The sequence below is a fragment of the Peromyscus eremicus genome, chromosome 20 (assembly GCF_949786415.1).
Source record: "Peromyscus eremicus chromosome 20, PerEre_H2_v1, whole genome shotgun sequence".
In the NCBI taxonomy this organism is placed as follows: Eukaryota; Metazoa; Chordata; class Mammalia; order Rodentia; family Cricetidae; genus Peromyscus; species Peromyscus eremicus.
The window spans coordinates 11,495,619-11,512,425 of NC_081436.1; the positions used below are offsets into that span (position 1 = coordinate 11,495,619).

The 16,807-nt window shown below is 39.3% G+C and overlaps 1 protein-coding gene across 1 annotated transcript in view; it reads right to left on the bottom strand.

The window, feature by feature from the left end:
* Window positions 1-2,788: 2,788 nt before the first annotated feature.
* The window catches only part of Muc19 (mucin 19, oligomeric), a 194,988-nt gene continuing 180,969 nt past the window's right edge, over window positions 2,789-16,807 (bottom strand). Inside the window, exons 124-136 of the mRNA XM_059247992.1 lie at window positions 15,162-15,178; window positions 14,977-15,100; window positions 14,519-14,569; window positions 12,529-12,576; window positions 11,871-11,924; window positions 10,785-10,814; window positions 9,144-9,175; window positions 8,894-9,056; window positions 8,548-8,585; window positions 6,507-6,617; window positions 4,724-4,763; window positions 3,652-3,760; window positions 2,789-3,041 (exon numbers count right to left, since the gene is read on the bottom strand). Coding sequence (XP_059103975.1) covers window positions 2,867-3,041; window positions 3,652-3,760; window positions 4,724-4,763; window positions 6,507-6,617; window positions 8,548-8,585; window positions 8,894-9,056; window positions 9,144-9,175; window positions 10,785-10,814; window positions 11,871-11,924; window positions 12,529-12,576; window positions 14,519-14,569; window positions 14,977-15,100; window positions 15,162-15,178 — 992 coding nt within the window. The 3' untranslated portion in view covers window positions 2,789-2,866. The remainder of the gene's footprint in view (window positions 3,042-3,651; window positions 3,761-4,723; window positions 4,764-6,506; window positions 6,618-8,547; window positions 8,586-8,893; window positions 9,057-9,143; window positions 9,176-10,784; window positions 10,815-11,870; window positions 11,925-12,528; window positions 12,577-14,518; window positions 14,570-14,976; window positions 15,101-15,161; window positions 15,179-16,807) is intronic.

Here is a 16,807-nt window from a genome sequence, read left to right on the forward strand (position 1 = left end):
TGTAAGAGCTAGAGGAACAAGGAGTTGGCTGTGAGATTGTGTCCCCTAGTAAAGTCAGAAGCTACACACCCATATTGTAGTTTGAAAGAAAATAGCCCCCAAAGGGAGTGGCACTATTAGGAGGTATGGCCTTGTTGGAGGAAGTATGTTACTGTGGGGGTGGGCTTTGAGGTCTTTTTCTCAAGCTTCACTCAGTGTGACAGTCAGTCAACTTCCTGCTGTGTTCTGGTCAAGATGTAGCCAGAACCACATCTGCCTGCATACCACTATGCTGCCCATTATGAGGATAATAAACTGAACCTCTGAAACTGTAAGCCACCACCTCAATTAAATGTTTTCTTTGTAAGAGCTGCTGCAGTCATAGTGTCTCTTCACAGCAATAAAACCCTAGCTAAGACAACCCAGCAAGTCTGACTAACAGGACAATCTAAACTGAGTTAAACAAGGATAGCACCAATGGGCATGCTAATGTGGACAGGAGAAAGTTTACAAGGCCTTAACCCTACCAAAACAACTACAGGCAACTAAAAAATGTTGAGAATGGGAGAAAGTCTTCATGGAAGAATACACCAATTGGGTATCCAATACCGCATGGTCAGCCCAGAAAACATACAGACAAGAAATGTTATACAGACTGAGCACATTGTATTTATATACTTAGGAACACACATACAAAAGTATATGTGTGTATGTGTATGCAAGAGCAATTAAAACTAAAAAGAAGGCATGAATTTGAAAGAGAGCAAATATGATTGTATGGGATTGTTTAGAGGGGGGAAGGTAAGGGGAAAATGATGTCATTATATTATAATCTTTTAAAAAATAATTTAAAACAACAGAGAAAAAAATGAACATAGTTAAGAACCAACCTACAGATTGGAGAACATTTGTAAATCATATATTTGGAAGGGAATATCTGGAAGTGGAATTGAGTGGATCCTGTGTTAACCACATATTTAACATTTTGAAGAAATTCCTCATTTTTCAAAATGGCTTGGTCATTTTATACACACTCCCATAGCATTGATGCATACACAAATCATAATTCTATATTCTGAGTTTTAGTTAACTTTACTTCTGCCATGAATCTTGTGATTTAAGAAATTAAAACAATGTGCTTGACATATAGAACACTGTATATTGTTTAAGGGAAGCAAGGGGAAGAAGATATGATACTATAGTAGAGAAGGGTTCAACATGTAGCTCATTTCAATCATCAAAGACTAACAAAGACATAAGTGAGCTAATGACTACATCCTTCCCCATTCAGTCTTCAGACTTCAATAGCACAGACGTTTGAAGAGAATGGTGCATATATGGTACAGATGAAATTCCCTTAGAGAAGGCACTGCGTTAGAGATTTATATGCACTGACTTTATTGTGTGAAGGAAGAAATCAAGGCACTGTGATGTCTCAGTGGAGGCAGCTGCCAGCACTGTAGGGAGGTCATGGACTCTTGTTGTAGTTAGAGAGATGATCCTTTTACTGACACCCATCAATCACTGGGTGCTACTCTTTTCCCTAGAAGGGGAAACCTAACAATGAGGCAATCCCCAAAGAGGATAACAGCTGAAAACAATCTTCTGCTGTATTCTCAACATGCATGAAATAAATTTTGAGAGGAATATATAATGATACATCATAGCACTCTCATAGTAATCTTAGTTTAGTGATGACTCAAGTTGCAATTGTTCTAGCTAGCTCCTAGAACTTGCTTTGCCTTTATCAATTTGACTAGTTAAATTCTCATCTACTAAACTGGATGGACTTTGGGGGAAGCTCCTACTTGTATGTTTTTACAAAGGTGATTAATTATTACACCTTCATTTAGAATCATCATTTATGATTCCATTGTACTCTGTATTTTGCCCAATCAGGTGTTTGTGAAAGAATGTGTACAACTTCTAGGCCTTGCTCTCAAGGGAAAAAACAGCAATCACTTCCCATTCCTTTTCGTTGTTGTTGTTGTTATTGTTGTTGTTGTTGTTGACTGGATTAAGATTGAGATAGGAGATAGTAGGTAACAAAGGGGATCATTTTGGGCCATCAAGGTAGAAGATGGAAGATGCATGTTGAAATGATAGTAGGAAAGATGGAGAAGGAGGGGGATGCTAGGCATATTCACACCTACCTGCCCTTGTGCATGAGTGAGGAATAAACTTTCATGTCTTCTGAGTCTGTTATTTCAGATTTCCTATAGTTTAGCATTAGTAATTTGGAGATAATAGGCTATAACCGCTGAAACACAGTGATGACAATGTGTTTGGAATAAGATAGAAATCCCTTGGTGTATGTGCCTATGTTGATACCACATGTTAAAGCACCTGAATAAAATGAAAGGAGGAACACGACGCAGTTTCAGAAGCTGGAGTTCACAAAGCAAAGCTACCCACAAAGGCTGGATCATGGTTTCTTTAAATGTTGTGGGAATAACTAGAAAGATGCTTCAGAGAAGCAAGAATAGAAATGATACGAAACTCTTGAGAACTACGAGTGTCGTAGGAGAGGGATATGTGGCACAGTCAAAGTGGGGTCCAGCTGGGACAGGGAAACAGAAAAGAATGTCATTAAGTAGTGAGGGGGGGCAATGAAACAGAACACTGCCCCAAGGGCACTAGGAGTCACGACTGGCTTGTGTTCCCTGCAACTTACAGCATTCATATGGTGTAAACAAATCCACATCCTCACTGAGTACTTGCACCATTGCATTTCTTTTCCAGGCACTGCTAACAACAAAATAGAACACCTCATCATGAGCCACACTTTTTTGAATAAGACACACTCAAGTTTATCCATTCTCACTATTTAATTTATTTTTCTTCTTTTCTAAAATATGTGCAACTGGGAAGGCAATGTGGGTAGGTATTAACTGGCTGTAGACTGTTCACACTGGTTCAGACAAGAGCAGGTCGTAGTGTGCCTGTATCTGTATGGGATGGTGCTGCCATCAGAGCAATCAAGTGTAATGTCCCTGTATTCATAGTTTTCTTCACGGCAGCAAACACATGAATTCTCCAGTTGGAAGGTCTCATAATTGTACCTAAAAGAAAGGAAATCAATAATAAATATTTTGAAATATTTGCAAACATTCCATAACCTGATATCCATACTTCTGTTCTAATGACTTTTTAAATGGCTTACTAGCCTTTACTTAATGTGATTTTTAGACTTTGTATCCCTTCCAGCTATAAAACTCTGATGCAGATCAGTGACAATTGGCATTTGAGACAAGAATGAGATTAAAAAGAAAGAGTTGTCACTGAATAATGGGAACAGTGTCAAATTATAATTATTCTCACTAAATTAATCTGTATGTAAAATTGTATATTAAAAGGAAAACATATAACGCCATTCTAAAATTCAACTTTAAAATGATGGGCAGTGTAGTTCTTTGAGTAAGGACCCTCTACAGTCACTACAGGAAAATGAATGCATTTATCATAAATATATTAAGCATGTTTAAGAAATGATCTCAGAATAACTGATCTCTAAACTGATTATTTTAGTCCTCAGGTCTTAGTGTTCTATATATTTTTCCATTGTGTCCTAATCAGAGTATTCTTTCAGGTCAAACTCCGCTATGTAATGTTGCTTGATTTTCTCTATAAGCACTAAGCTAACGCACAGAACACATTCAAAGGGAAACTTACTTGAGAGTCCTTTTGCATTCTCCTGTACATCTTGCCATCTCAACTTTCTTCCTACAACCGTTATACCTAACAGTCACATTCACAGGAGCAGTTCTACAGTCACTCTTACCTAAAGCAAAGCACATAACAGACAAAGAATTGAGATTTAACATCTTAACTATCATTAGGCATACATTGTCTTAAGATCCAAAGGGAAGAGGCACACCAACTACTTGGCCATGTTATTAAGGGAAACAACTATCTCATCCCTGACTGTGAACCTGGCTAAAACTTGGATAGATGTGGTGATGTATTGTGTACCCCAATAAAACAAAGCCAGTCACTATATTAAACATAGAGGTCAGGCAGTAGTAGCACATGCCTTTAACCCTAGCATTCAGGAGGCAGAGATCCATCCAGATCTCTATTAGTTCAAAGCCACACTAGGAACAGAGCCAGGTGTGGTGGCACATGCCTTTAATCTCAGCACTAGGAAGGAAGGAAGATGGCAGGGCACAGAAAGGTATACAAGGTGTGAGTAAACATGAAGTATCTCTCTTGAGGATGAAGATTTCATAGAGGTAAGAACGTGGCTGGCTTGTTCTATTTCTTCCACTCCAACCTGGCTCCAGGTTCTTTTTATTAATAAGACCTTTTAAGATTCGTGTTACAAATAGCTATTGTCTTATTGTTGCAATGATTATATTAGAGGTTAAGCAGAAAGGAAGTGATAAGTAGAAGAAAAAGAGAGGGGCCAGTAAGAGCAGAGAAGGTGATGGGACATTTTCCGTTGCCTATTACGTAATCTTGTGTTCTAATACCCAAATTTACAAATCAGACCTCTGGTGTTAGGACAGAAAAGTAGTCTGGTTTCTTACATCGGAATCAAAACCAATTTTACAAGAAAAGCTACTACTATCAATAAGTAACTAACCCCCTTTGCAAGCATATCAGTTGGCAGCTTATATTTTGACCCTGATTTCTATATTTTAACATGACTGGTAAACCTTCTATTAATGATCTGTCATTCTATCTTAACGAAATGCTATTTTTCAACCACTTAGATATTCTCTGTATAGAGAGGTTAACTTACATGTATAGCAACATTTCTTTGAATCGTAGGTTCTCTCTCCCTGTAGGAACAAAAAAATGAAATATTTAATATTGAATGAAATATGAAAAATTTTAATATCCTAAAGTAGCAACAGGAAGGAGAAACGGAAGGAGATGAGCATGCTGATGTCAGATCTAGGGCGAGGCTAGAGCAGAAAGTGTTGAACTTGGTCATAAACATGAGACTGAGAGTTTAAAACTAAGATTTTGCAATGACAGGAAGAAAAGGAAAAAGAATATGCAAATATGAAAACAAATTATGCTTTACTTACTTCAAAGGAAAAATTCTTTAACACAATACCAGATGCCATCAGTCTTTTACTCAAGATACGCACTTAAGCTTTGTTTCCCATTCAAACCTTCCTAACTCTTCAGATGAAGTCCAAATAAACTTTTGTAACACAGTATTAAAATTTTAAAATAATGCTTTAAACTATGTTGTGAATTACAGATTCAGAAAGAAAAGTGATAATTTAATATCCAAGCATTCATTAATATAAAAAGCCAACATATATTGAGTGTGTTGGCACAAGTCAGAACTAGTTGAGGAGAGAGGACCTCATTTAAAAAAAATGTCTCAACTAGATTAGCCAGTACGAAAGCTTGTGGGGCATTTTTCTTGACTAATTGTTAATATAGAAGGGCCAACTGACTGTGGCCAGTGCCAACCCTGGGATGGTGGTCCTGAGCTATATAAGAAAGCAGCCTGAAAAAGCCATGGAGTACAAGCTACTAAACAGCCCTCCTCCATTGCCTCTGCACCAGCTCCTGGAACCAGGTTCCTGCTCCAGTTCCTGTCCTGACTTCCCTAGTGTCATGTCATATGAGAGTTGTAAGATGAATAAATCCTTTCCTCTCCAAGTTGCTTTTGATCATGGCATTCATCACAGTAATAGAAACTCAAACATGGAGGCACAGAAATGATGGTTGTGGCACAAAAATATAAATAGTACAGATACCCCGAGTTTTCATTAAAGAAGATGTTTTATAGTTTTGTTTATAAAATAGTGAAGGGGGATTTGGCTCAATAGGTTAAAGTGGTTGTTGCTTTATTTGTTGTTGTTGTTGTGAGAAAATTTAAAAATTTAATTAAAATCTAATTACATCATCAAATACTTTTTCATGCTCCCACCCCAGCTCCTTTTAGAATCCTCATATTCCTTATTATTATTGTTATGTATATGTGTATATATAATTATATGTATATATAGTCAAATTTATACATACACAAAGAGAGAGAAAGGGAGAGAGAGAGACAGAAAATTTGTAGTTCTTACAAAGGACTCAGATTTAGTTTCCAGAACCCACAACCATCCATATTCCATTTCCAGGGAACCAATATCCTCTTCTGACCTCTGAGGGTACTAGGCATGTACAGAGTGCACACACACACACACACACACACACACACACACACACACACACGCAGGCAAAAACACTCATACACATAAGTTTAAATAAATAAATGTAGAAATAGCTAATATTTTTGTAATAACCTACTTTTGGAATAGCTCTATATTAAGTTTTGTGGAGCTGGAAAAATACAAGCCTTTCTTGGTATGAGGAATATACTCAATTAAAGCTGATATTTCTAGAATCCTCTGGCTCTTGATGCATGAATTTGTATAAAGATCCATGGAATTGACAACAGATCTATATCTCTTGGCCAAAGGCCTACTTTCCCAAAGGAGCAGAAAGATGAGAAGGGGCTGAGTTGAGCTTGAGTGGCGACCTTGCTCCCCTGTGTTAAGACCGTGACTTACTTCTGCACACCATGTTTGCTTTGGGCAGTCCTGAACCACGGCCACCAAGCCAGTGCTGTTGCAGGTGTAGGAGACACATGGGTTGCTGGGATCATCAAAGGATGCACCAATCTGCAAGGTGATTGGGGGGAGGAGAGAAGTTATTTGCCTTGGAATATAATTTAACCTACCAGTTAAAAACTGGCAAAAAAAAAAAGGATGAAAATTCTGATTTTACTATCTGTAAAGAGGTACTTTCAGTTGTTGTAACCAGTTAAGAAAAGATGGTTCTTTAACTTCAGTGAATAAATTAAAATTTTCCATTGGGGACATAGAATGTATCAAGATTCCCAACCTTCAAAATAAAACTTATGATAGTCACTCTGTCATATGTTTAAGAATGTTTTTCAAGACAGGATGTTTTATGGCAGGCAAGAAGTTCACCAATTGTTATGCTTTATGTTTCAAGAAAAATATGACATCTAAGTGTAGAAAATGATACAAAAGAGGTTTATTGAATTAAGACTCATGAGTCTGCAAGATGTCTTAGTATAAAAGCACGTTTCGTGAGCTAAACTGATAATGAGCTGGATCCTAGAAAACCACTGTAGAGAGAATTGATACCTCAAAGGTACCCTTGGCCTTCATACATGTGCCATGCTACGTGCACACACATTAATAATAGATACAAGTTTAAATGAGGACTAATATGGCTGCAGAAATGGCTCAGTGGCTGATTACTTGCTGCTCTTCCACAGGACCAGGATTTGGTTCTCAGCACCCAAATGGTGGCTCACCATCTGTACCTGAGTGCCAGGGGGTCCAGTGACCTCTTCTGCCTTCTAAGGGTACCAGGAACCCATGTGGTGTATATGCATACAGGCAGACTTATGCACATAAATATGAAACATTAAAAACATTTATACATTTATACACATAACACTACAAAAACACTAATACACTTAAAATAAAAAGAAATCTTTAAAGTAGGGTTAACGGCAATCCTCCCAGGATGCCTTACTTCTGTCTTTGTTAAAGCTCTTTGGACTATTTTGTAATTAATTTCTGCCCAACATTCAAAGCACAGTCTGAGAAACAGTGTTTAATTTAGGCCAGTGGTTCTCAGCCTTCCTAATGCTGTGAGCCTTTAATACCCCCAAACATAAAATTATTTTTGTTGCTCCTTCATAACTATAATTTTGCTACTGTTGTGAATTGTAATGTAAATATCTGATATTCAGGATAGCTGATATATGACCCCTGTGAAAGGGTCAGTTGAGAACTACTGATTTAGGGCTTTAGGCCCTAAGATAAATTCCCTACTAAACTGAAATGTTATGATTTCAACTCTTTTACATGCAAATTATTACAATTTCCTTTTTTTGTTTCTAGCCATTAGGTTTCTAGAGTCACACTAATTTTGGAAAGGGAAAGTTGAGGGAATCAGACTGAAATGTGAGCGGGGTAAATGATTTGGGACGGTAAAACTCCGACGTGCCTCCTGTTACGTGTTTCTTGGCATGCCTCGTTTACTTTAGCTTGAGCTTTAAGTATTTATCAGCACCAGTCGAGAGTGTTAATACCAGTTTGGGAAACATCTGCCCTCTGTGGTTTCACCAAGTCTTTGCTAGAAAGTTAAGCCCTGCCCCAAAGGTGAGCTCAGCAGTCCAGCCCCAGCCCTGCAAAAGCTAAGCCCCTGAGTGGGTGGAGCCCTTGAGGTTTCTTATTTGGTGGCTGGCAGTTTGGCCGTCTGATCTTTCTGGTTGTAATTACAGCTGAACTCTGTTCGTTGATTCGAATGCGGCACAGTATGTCTTCTCCATCTGGCAGGGCCCTGGGGAACTTCAGTTCTGAGATGGACTGCTGGCTGGTTAGTGATTGAGAGAGAGCACCACTTCCATTGGAGGGAGCGCTGTGAGAACTGTGTTTTATGTAACTAGTGTGGGCAGAGAAGAACGTAAAACCATATTTTTAAATGATACCCTGAAAACCCCCTGGCGTGGCTTAGCATTGCATTTATTCAGATGATTATATTAATAAAATAGAGACGAAAAAGGCTTACCTCATAATCCGTATTGTTAAATAAACAAGTTCTTGGTTCTGAAAAGTAAATGCAATATACTTCTTTAAGATTTATGAAAAAGAATTTGAGGATGGGATAATACTTATCAACCAGTTATACTTTCCTTAAAATCGTATCATTGCCTTTTAACCTATTGATGCTGTTAATATTTCTTAATTCTGGGTTTTCCTTCATCACAACAATAAGTTTTAAGAAGTACTAATTTTGTTTTATTTACTGGATGCTAATGTCATTTGTGACATATTAGCTCAAAACCACCACTTGAATGTATAAACAGGCAATGAATGGACCAATTCAGTTCATATAATGTGTTACGGATACATACCACAGTGGCCGATGTCACAGCAGGAGTCATTCGATTTGAATATCATAAGCTTCTCTCCAGTTTGGCAGGTGGGCGGAGAAGGACACTCTTTAGGTTTGCAGTCCACAGCCTGTGCGTCAGTACAGGTACACTGGTGGCAGTTAGATATCCATGTGTCTCCAGGCTGCAGATACAAACCATGTTTAGACTTCGTTCGCAAAAAGAGGCAGAAAGGAGTTTAGGTTACAGTAGACCAGGACTTTATACTTACAGATTTCTCTTCTCCCAGTGGACCATGACACACTGTTAACATCAAATGATAAGTACTAATTAGATGTTGTAAATTACGACCACTTGCTATTTATAGATAACAAGCAGGGGGTCCATACTTTCATTGACACCAGGATTTAAAAGGTCAATTTGTGGAGACGTCAGGCCTGAAGGTGGATAAATGACACCCACCTGCTTCCAGCAAAGTGTTTTGTATAAGAGTACACATGGTGTGTGTGTGTGTGTGTGTGTGTGTGTGTGTGTGTACACTATCCAGCTCACTGTCTTGTAAAACTGCTTTCTATCTCTACAACTCAGTACGTATCAAGACATCATTGGCAAATCCTAAGAACCAAATTCCCTTAACCAATCATTTGAATTCCCTGTCATAGGTGACATTAACTTTCACATTCAAAAATATGTTCTCCTTTCTTTAAATGTAACGTTCAGGGTCGTACTAGAAGCTCTTCTTACTCCTCACATTTTGTCTCCAGTCTCTTCAATGGAACTTGTTCTCCACAATGAACAACACTAAGTGGAAGGCTCTCCGACTTCTAACTTGTTTGAGTCCATGGACACTTTGAAGCCAAGGACACAGCTCTAGCTCTGTGAATATACAGTCTCCCAACAGATCTTCAATAATCTCTAACATAAATGCCTAAGACAGACTGTGTCCTCTTGCCCCAAGCACAGTTTTCTCTTCCAGATTAAAGTACATCTTCTATTATTAAAGTATCAGACTTAGGAGCCATGCGCATTAATTGCAGTTTGTCATTCAAACTGCTAACAAGTCCTTTACTCTCACCCTCACTTTAAACCTTTCCTTTCTTTGTTCTTGGCTAATCCACCTCATCATCATCAATCCAGCAACTCAATTGCCTGGATTCCTCTCTGATTCAATCGCTTCTCTACACCACAATCACAGCAATTTTCCTAATGCCTAATTAGATAATTGCTTTTATTTTAAGGGTGAGTCTTTTTAAAATGAATACTTTATTCTAGTTTCCAAGGTCTCCCACATTAAAGCCACCTCTTTAATCAAGTAGAACAGTTGATTGGATCTAGAATGGTCTACTTATTGCCATCAAATTCCAATCCTAAAATCTGCTTTCTCCATAGGTCATCCACTTACTTCTTATTGTGAACTTTATCGTCTGCCTCATATGAACACCATGGTTTTTTTTTAATTTTTCATTTCCCCACTAAATGAGGTCAAAATTATTTTCTTTATTAAATACTCACTGCAAAATACATTACATTATCTTAAAAGTAGTAGGAACTCAATAAAGTTCTCAGAAATGATTAAACTCAGGCACAGTTGCAATTTTTAACTAGAACAAAGGCCCCAACATTGTATTATGTAGTTAAATGCTCACTGTTAGGAGAGCAGTAACATTACCTCTTATCAGAATATGTAATTTCATGAAAGAGCTAGCAGGCAAATCGGCATGCACTGCTTGGACGCATTGGTATGTGAATGAGAAAATAACTTACACATTATTTGGCGAGTAAAAGCCAGATTCACGTATTTAGTTTATTCTAGAACATTTCATGACCATTCATGTACTGGAGTGACTTCAGACACTTGATGCACTAGAAGAACCATCACCATAGAATTCCTCTGCAGTGGGGGTGCACTCACCTGGGGCTGGTGGAAGCGTGCCTGGACACACTGTGTAAAAACAGAAAACTTGTTAGCCTCTGGAATATTGGGAATGGTGTCATGGTGTTGGGGAAAATACATTACTATATTGCTGAAATAATTGGCCATACAGTCAGGCTTACAGATATTCCACCTGTCTCCCTTCTGTGCTGTTAACAGCATTTGACATCCTACTATTGTAGGGTGTTTCTTTTAGACCTTAAAATTTAATAGAAGAGAAATCTGTATTGAGAGTAGAAAATAGAGACAAACTTCTGAAATTTTTCTTGGAAAACAATTTTCATGAGTAGGTCATGAATAAACAGTAAGGGGTGATTTCACAGGGATATAATTATAATAAGATAGTTTGGATCTTAAAAACATTTATCCTTTGTTCCAACCTCTTGAAATGCTTTAATTTTGTTCCATCCCTCCCAAACAATTTAAACAGATAATATATGCCTGCACACCTGTAAGTTTCTATACTTCACAGATATGGGCCAGCCATATTTACAAAATTCTAAATTCTGATTCCAATTCAAAATTGCTGAAAGTCAAATTTGTACTGTTATCCCACCCTACCAAAAGAAAAGAAACACAAACTCACTAGGATGGGCATTCTTAAAAGAAACTTTCTTTTCTCCTCCTCTTCCACCGAACCATAATTTTTGTAGATATTTTTGGTTGATCAATAAATGAACAATAGCAATCATATCTGTGCCTATAAAGCCCCTGTCCCCACTACAAAGGTTACAACATGGCAATCACCGTTTCTCACTGAAGGTTTTGCTTTGTATACTACAGACATTAGCATATTTTTAAGTACAGGACATGCCAGTGGATCATGAAATAATTGGAGGTCTTCTCATACTGACCTGTTTCCTTTTCAGTGTCTTGACCCTCTGTTGTAGTGGTTTCTAGAGTAGGGAGGATGACAAAACAATGTTTTACTCACAATAATAAGAATTCATATCATGTCTGTGTGTGTGTTCGTCTCAGTGATGGCAGATTCGTGTGCAAGGTGGACCCCATATGGAAGAGATATAATTTCATAGGATTTGAGTCCCCTGGATCTTACTATTTTACCTGGCTGGGATACGTGGGCACTGGTTGTGACTACAGCTGCTGTTGAAGTGGAGTCTGCAAAAGGAAGTAAGCAATATAGGTTATTTTATTCCAGGACCAGCACCATCCATAACCTTCTTCTCAGGAATCTCAGACTGAGTCAGGCATAGTGGCACAGCCTGGAATCCTAGAGGTCGGAAGGTTGAGATAGGATTGTAAATCTGAGACCAGCATAGGGTACACAGTGAGACCTTATTTCAAAACAACATAGAGCTCTCAGGCTACATGCTACATCTTCCAAAGAGTCAGATGAAAGCCTTTTTTCCCCCCAAAGGGCTTCCAAGTTGTATCATAACAGGAAGCTCCCCTGTTCTCCTTGGTCCCCATTCTGGCCTACTTCCTTTCCAGAAACCCTCAACTCAGCTCCTTAGGACCAAAACCACACTGATCTGAGGGTGGTATAGCCAACATTTATGTTTTGGTGCTCCAGTTCCAGCCTGAGAAACTACAGCAGCACTTCTCCCACTCCTAAGAACAGGATGGGTTTGAACAAATTCACATTTCTTACCGTCAATAAAAGAGTCATTGTATCCAAAGAGAAACAACCCATTTTCTTATAAACTCTTATTCTTTAGCTGTGGCTTAGTGTTTTGGGAGGAAGTGGTTTTCCTAGACTCACCTGTTTTTCCTCCTGTGCTTTGGCTGCCTGGTGCTTCTGTGGGGACTCCTGAGGGGGTAAATTTAAATTCTTTTAGTTTATTGAGTCCTTAGTCATAAGAAAAAACAAATCCACGATGGTGGGTAAATTAAACATCTCTCTTCACCAGAACTAGAATTCTCTAGGTCTCTGGAAATTCCAGTTGAACCTGACATAACACCTAAACAGCAAGATAGTTAAGACAGTGATGGGGTGATACATTGTGTACCCTAATAAACTTGCCTGGGGATCAGAGGACAGAGTCAGCCACTAGATTAGACATAGAGGTCAGGCAGAGGGGGTACACACCTTTAATCCCAGAAATTGAGATCCCATGCCTTGGCTTGGGAAGCACACATGCCTTTAATCCCAGGAAGTAATATGGCAGGGCAGAGAAAGGTATACAAGGCATGAGGAGACAGGAACTCACTCTCTTTAGGCTGGGGGTTTTGTAGAGGTAAGAACTAGTGGCTGGCTGTTCTGTTTCTCTGATCTTTCAGTTTTCACCCCAATATCTGGTTCTGGGTTTGTTTTTTTTTTATTAAAAGACCATCTAAGATTCCAACAACACAGTGACAGCAACAAGATCATGTCTAAGAGACTGTGTGGAGGGAATGGCCGAAAGGAAAAGGACCACACTTAGTTCACTGGACATTTTATCAAATAAAATAAAAGCACCACAGCAAAAAGGTCATGTGAATTTTGTCAAAAGAAGCACAAAACTCTGTTTATGTCCATTTTGTTCTTATCTGCTATCTACTACAGACCCCAGAGAGTCACCAACCACCCTAAAGGCTGAAAATGCAAGTCACTAACTACTTGCTGTTGCAACTCCAGCATACGCTCCAACTTTTGCAGAAGCTGTTGTAGTCCCTGAACAGAGGTGAGACAAAGCTTGGGGTGTGAACATTGGAAAATATACAGCCCTGTGATTTTTCCATACTATCTCTAGGTGAGGCAGCAGCCTCTGCAGTTCAGAGACAAATTTCCCCAATCATTTTCATGACTCATGAGTGCAGAAATGCCCAGGGGCTACAGTTGGACCAGTAGTTACTCCTGTGGTGACTGAAATCACAGAAGGAGAGAGTAATTTATGAATCCCTCCAGCCTAAAATTAGGATTGGGGTTTAGAATAAATGTATGGGTTTCTTGAATTAACTTTCTTGCTTCTACTGACACATTATTCATGATCCCTGTTATACCATTTTCTTTAAACATAGAAAGGGTAGTTCTCATGGAGTAATGTGTGATCAACCAGAAAATCTGTACTCGAAGAAGAGCTGGGGAAAATTCCCCAAAATTCATTATATCAGACAACTTAAAAATGAAGGGGTAGGAAGTTAGCTGTTGGGGCCCATCTAACTGAACTCTAGCATCTGTGGTCCTACCACTCAAATAAGTTGTTGCCTCTAAACAGACAAATGAAATCAAAGAAGAAGTTCAGAACCACATGACTGGTAAAAGTTTGCTATGTGTTGGCAAGGACCCATAACTAGACTCCTTCCTTTACTGTTAAGTCATTGATTTCCCTGTGTTGGGACCACCAGGTGCAGAGTAAAGTCATGCCAGAGACCTGTGGTGTCTGACATAAAGAGTGAAGGAAGGAGAAATGACCAAAGTAGAGATCCATTATCATCCTAAGGCAGTGGCTCTCAACCTTCCTAATGCTGCAGCCTTTAACACAGTCCCTCATGTGGTGACCCCTAACCATAAAATTATGTCATTGCTGCTTCAGAACTTTAATTTTGCTACTGCTGTGAGTCGTGATGTAAATATCTGATACAGAGGATATCTGACATGTGAACTCTGGTGAAAAGGTCGTCCAACCCCCCAAAGGGATCACAACCCACAAGTGGAGAACCCCTGTCCCAAGTGAATGGCCAACAATGGCACGTTATCTAGTTTCCACCCAAGGAAAAAAATCTACTAAGACTAAGGGAAATTTTTTTATTTATTTTGTTCTTCTGTTTACCTGAAGTAGAACTCTCCGAGCCCATATTTCCTCCAGCTGATGTAGTGGATTCTGAAACGACAAATGGGAAAAGAAACCTTTCCAGATAACTGCTACTTCCACTATAGTTTACAGAGAATCCCCTATGTGAGGACTCCTGAAATCTGCCTAATTTGATCCAAAGCCTAGTCACAAGTGAAGACATCATTGACCTTAATGAGACCTCCTGAAAGACCACTTTTCTTCTTACAAAGAAACAAATTTTAATCATAGTTGATCATTACTCAAAAGTCACATGTGGGGCAGCGGTGGCGTACACATTTAATCCCAGCACTCGGGAGGCAGAGTCAGGCAAATCTCTGTGAGTTCGAGGCCAGCCTGGGCTACAGAGTGAGTTCTAGGAAAGACACAGAGCTACACAGAAAAAACCTGTCTTGATAAACCAAAAAAAGGTCATGCACACCACCATTCATTCCCACCTGCATTGGTTCCTGTGACCATGGCTCCACTGACTCCTGTGGAAGCTGTGGTTTCTGAAACAGGTGAAAGAGAGGGATTTAGGAAGGAGCTTGTGACATTGTCACATAGGCAGAGCCATGCAGCCTTCTTTCAGAATGGTTAGCTCACCGCTGCTGGAACTTCCAGATGCCTCGGTCACACTTACAGCTGCATGGGTGGTACCTGGAACGAGAAGGCATGGAGTCAACGTGAAGACTATTTTGCGCTGATGCTACCGAGGTGTACGGCATGTGCTTTCATTCAGGAACTGTGTACCGGACAGCTCTGGGAGGTGTCATTTAGAAACTGCTTTACCTCCTTAGCAGGTTTTTGAACATGTGCTTTCATCAGACTTTCTGTTCCTGGATTAAGAATTTTCTCCATATACCAACTATTTAGTCAATAAATATGTATTACCCCCTCTTATTCATAGGGATTATACCAAAATAAAGGAAGGCACTTCCTGAGAAGCCTCTTAAAGTAGCTTACTTAGCAAACATAACAAAATCTTCACCCTGATGGTAGACTGACATGGGTATAATCTCTAAAGAAAAAAGTCCTTAATTTTCTCTATTCAGTAATAAACTTCTGTCTCTGGCTTTGTGGTTTTAAGACAATCGAGATATTTCTATAGAATATGTTGCTCCTGTGATAAATTTACAGAAGACATCTGCTATCATAGTTATTTTGGCCGGGTTTAGTCATAGGGAAGTAGATTTTGGCTGGATCACCAATATAACTTTCAGGGAGTGTGTCCCATGACACCCTATTGATAGGTCAATAAGGCGCAAACATAAGAAATGCCAGTGTGTTTGAATGGCACTCACTGGCACCAATGGTGAACATCGGACACAACTTTTTCCTAATATTTTGACAAATATCAGAAATGGAAAGGTTTGGGGGGGCATTTCAAGTAGTTATGAAAAAGTGCCCCTGATGCCTATTATTATCTCCACTTTTAGTGTCCCACTTTCTCCCAAAGTGGTGGTGGCTTCTGAGAGGGGTGAAATCAAGACAGGTGGCTGGGAAAGCTACAGTTCTCCTGTGCAGGGGGCAATGGAGCAGGAATCACCTCATAGATAGAGCCATTGAAGATTCCATGGCTGCTTACTAGCTCACCTAGGTGGGAACTTCCAGGTCCAGTTCCAGTGCTACCTCATAAACAAAGGACCTCAAATCATCACACTGACTCATGTTAGTCTCCTAAAGACCTGCCTGGAGAAGAACCCGAGTACATGTTTCTCAGAGGCCCCCTCACAGCTTCCTGATGAGCTGAGAGGATACATATGCCCTATGACCCATATCAACAAAATGATCAAAATAGAAATGTTCTCATCTGAAGCCCTCCCCTGAAATTCTATCTATAATGGCATGAGGAATAAGCTGGGTTTCTCCCAGGTCACAATTCCAGTTGTTTGGCCTCATGATGCTACAGTGGTGCCTATCATGTGACTTAAAAAAAAAAAACCAGAAAAAAACACTTGACTGTGCCAAAAATATGAGCCAAGGCTTAATATCATTATTGTTCTTTGTTAAAAAAAAAAAACATGGCACATGGCTGTAATCTCAGCATTCTGGAGGCAGAGACTCAGGCAGACGGCTCTCTATGAGTTCTAATACAGACTGGGTTACATAGTTCTAGGCCAGCCAGGACTGCACAGTGAGATTCTGTCTCAAATCAAACAAACAAACTAACTAAAACAAATAAACCCCAAAGCTTTTTTTATAGGATAGGATGCCTTCCAGAATTCATACTGTTTCTTCTTCTTCCTGTAACATTTTAGTGGTGTGTGTGATGTTAGAAGGCATTCT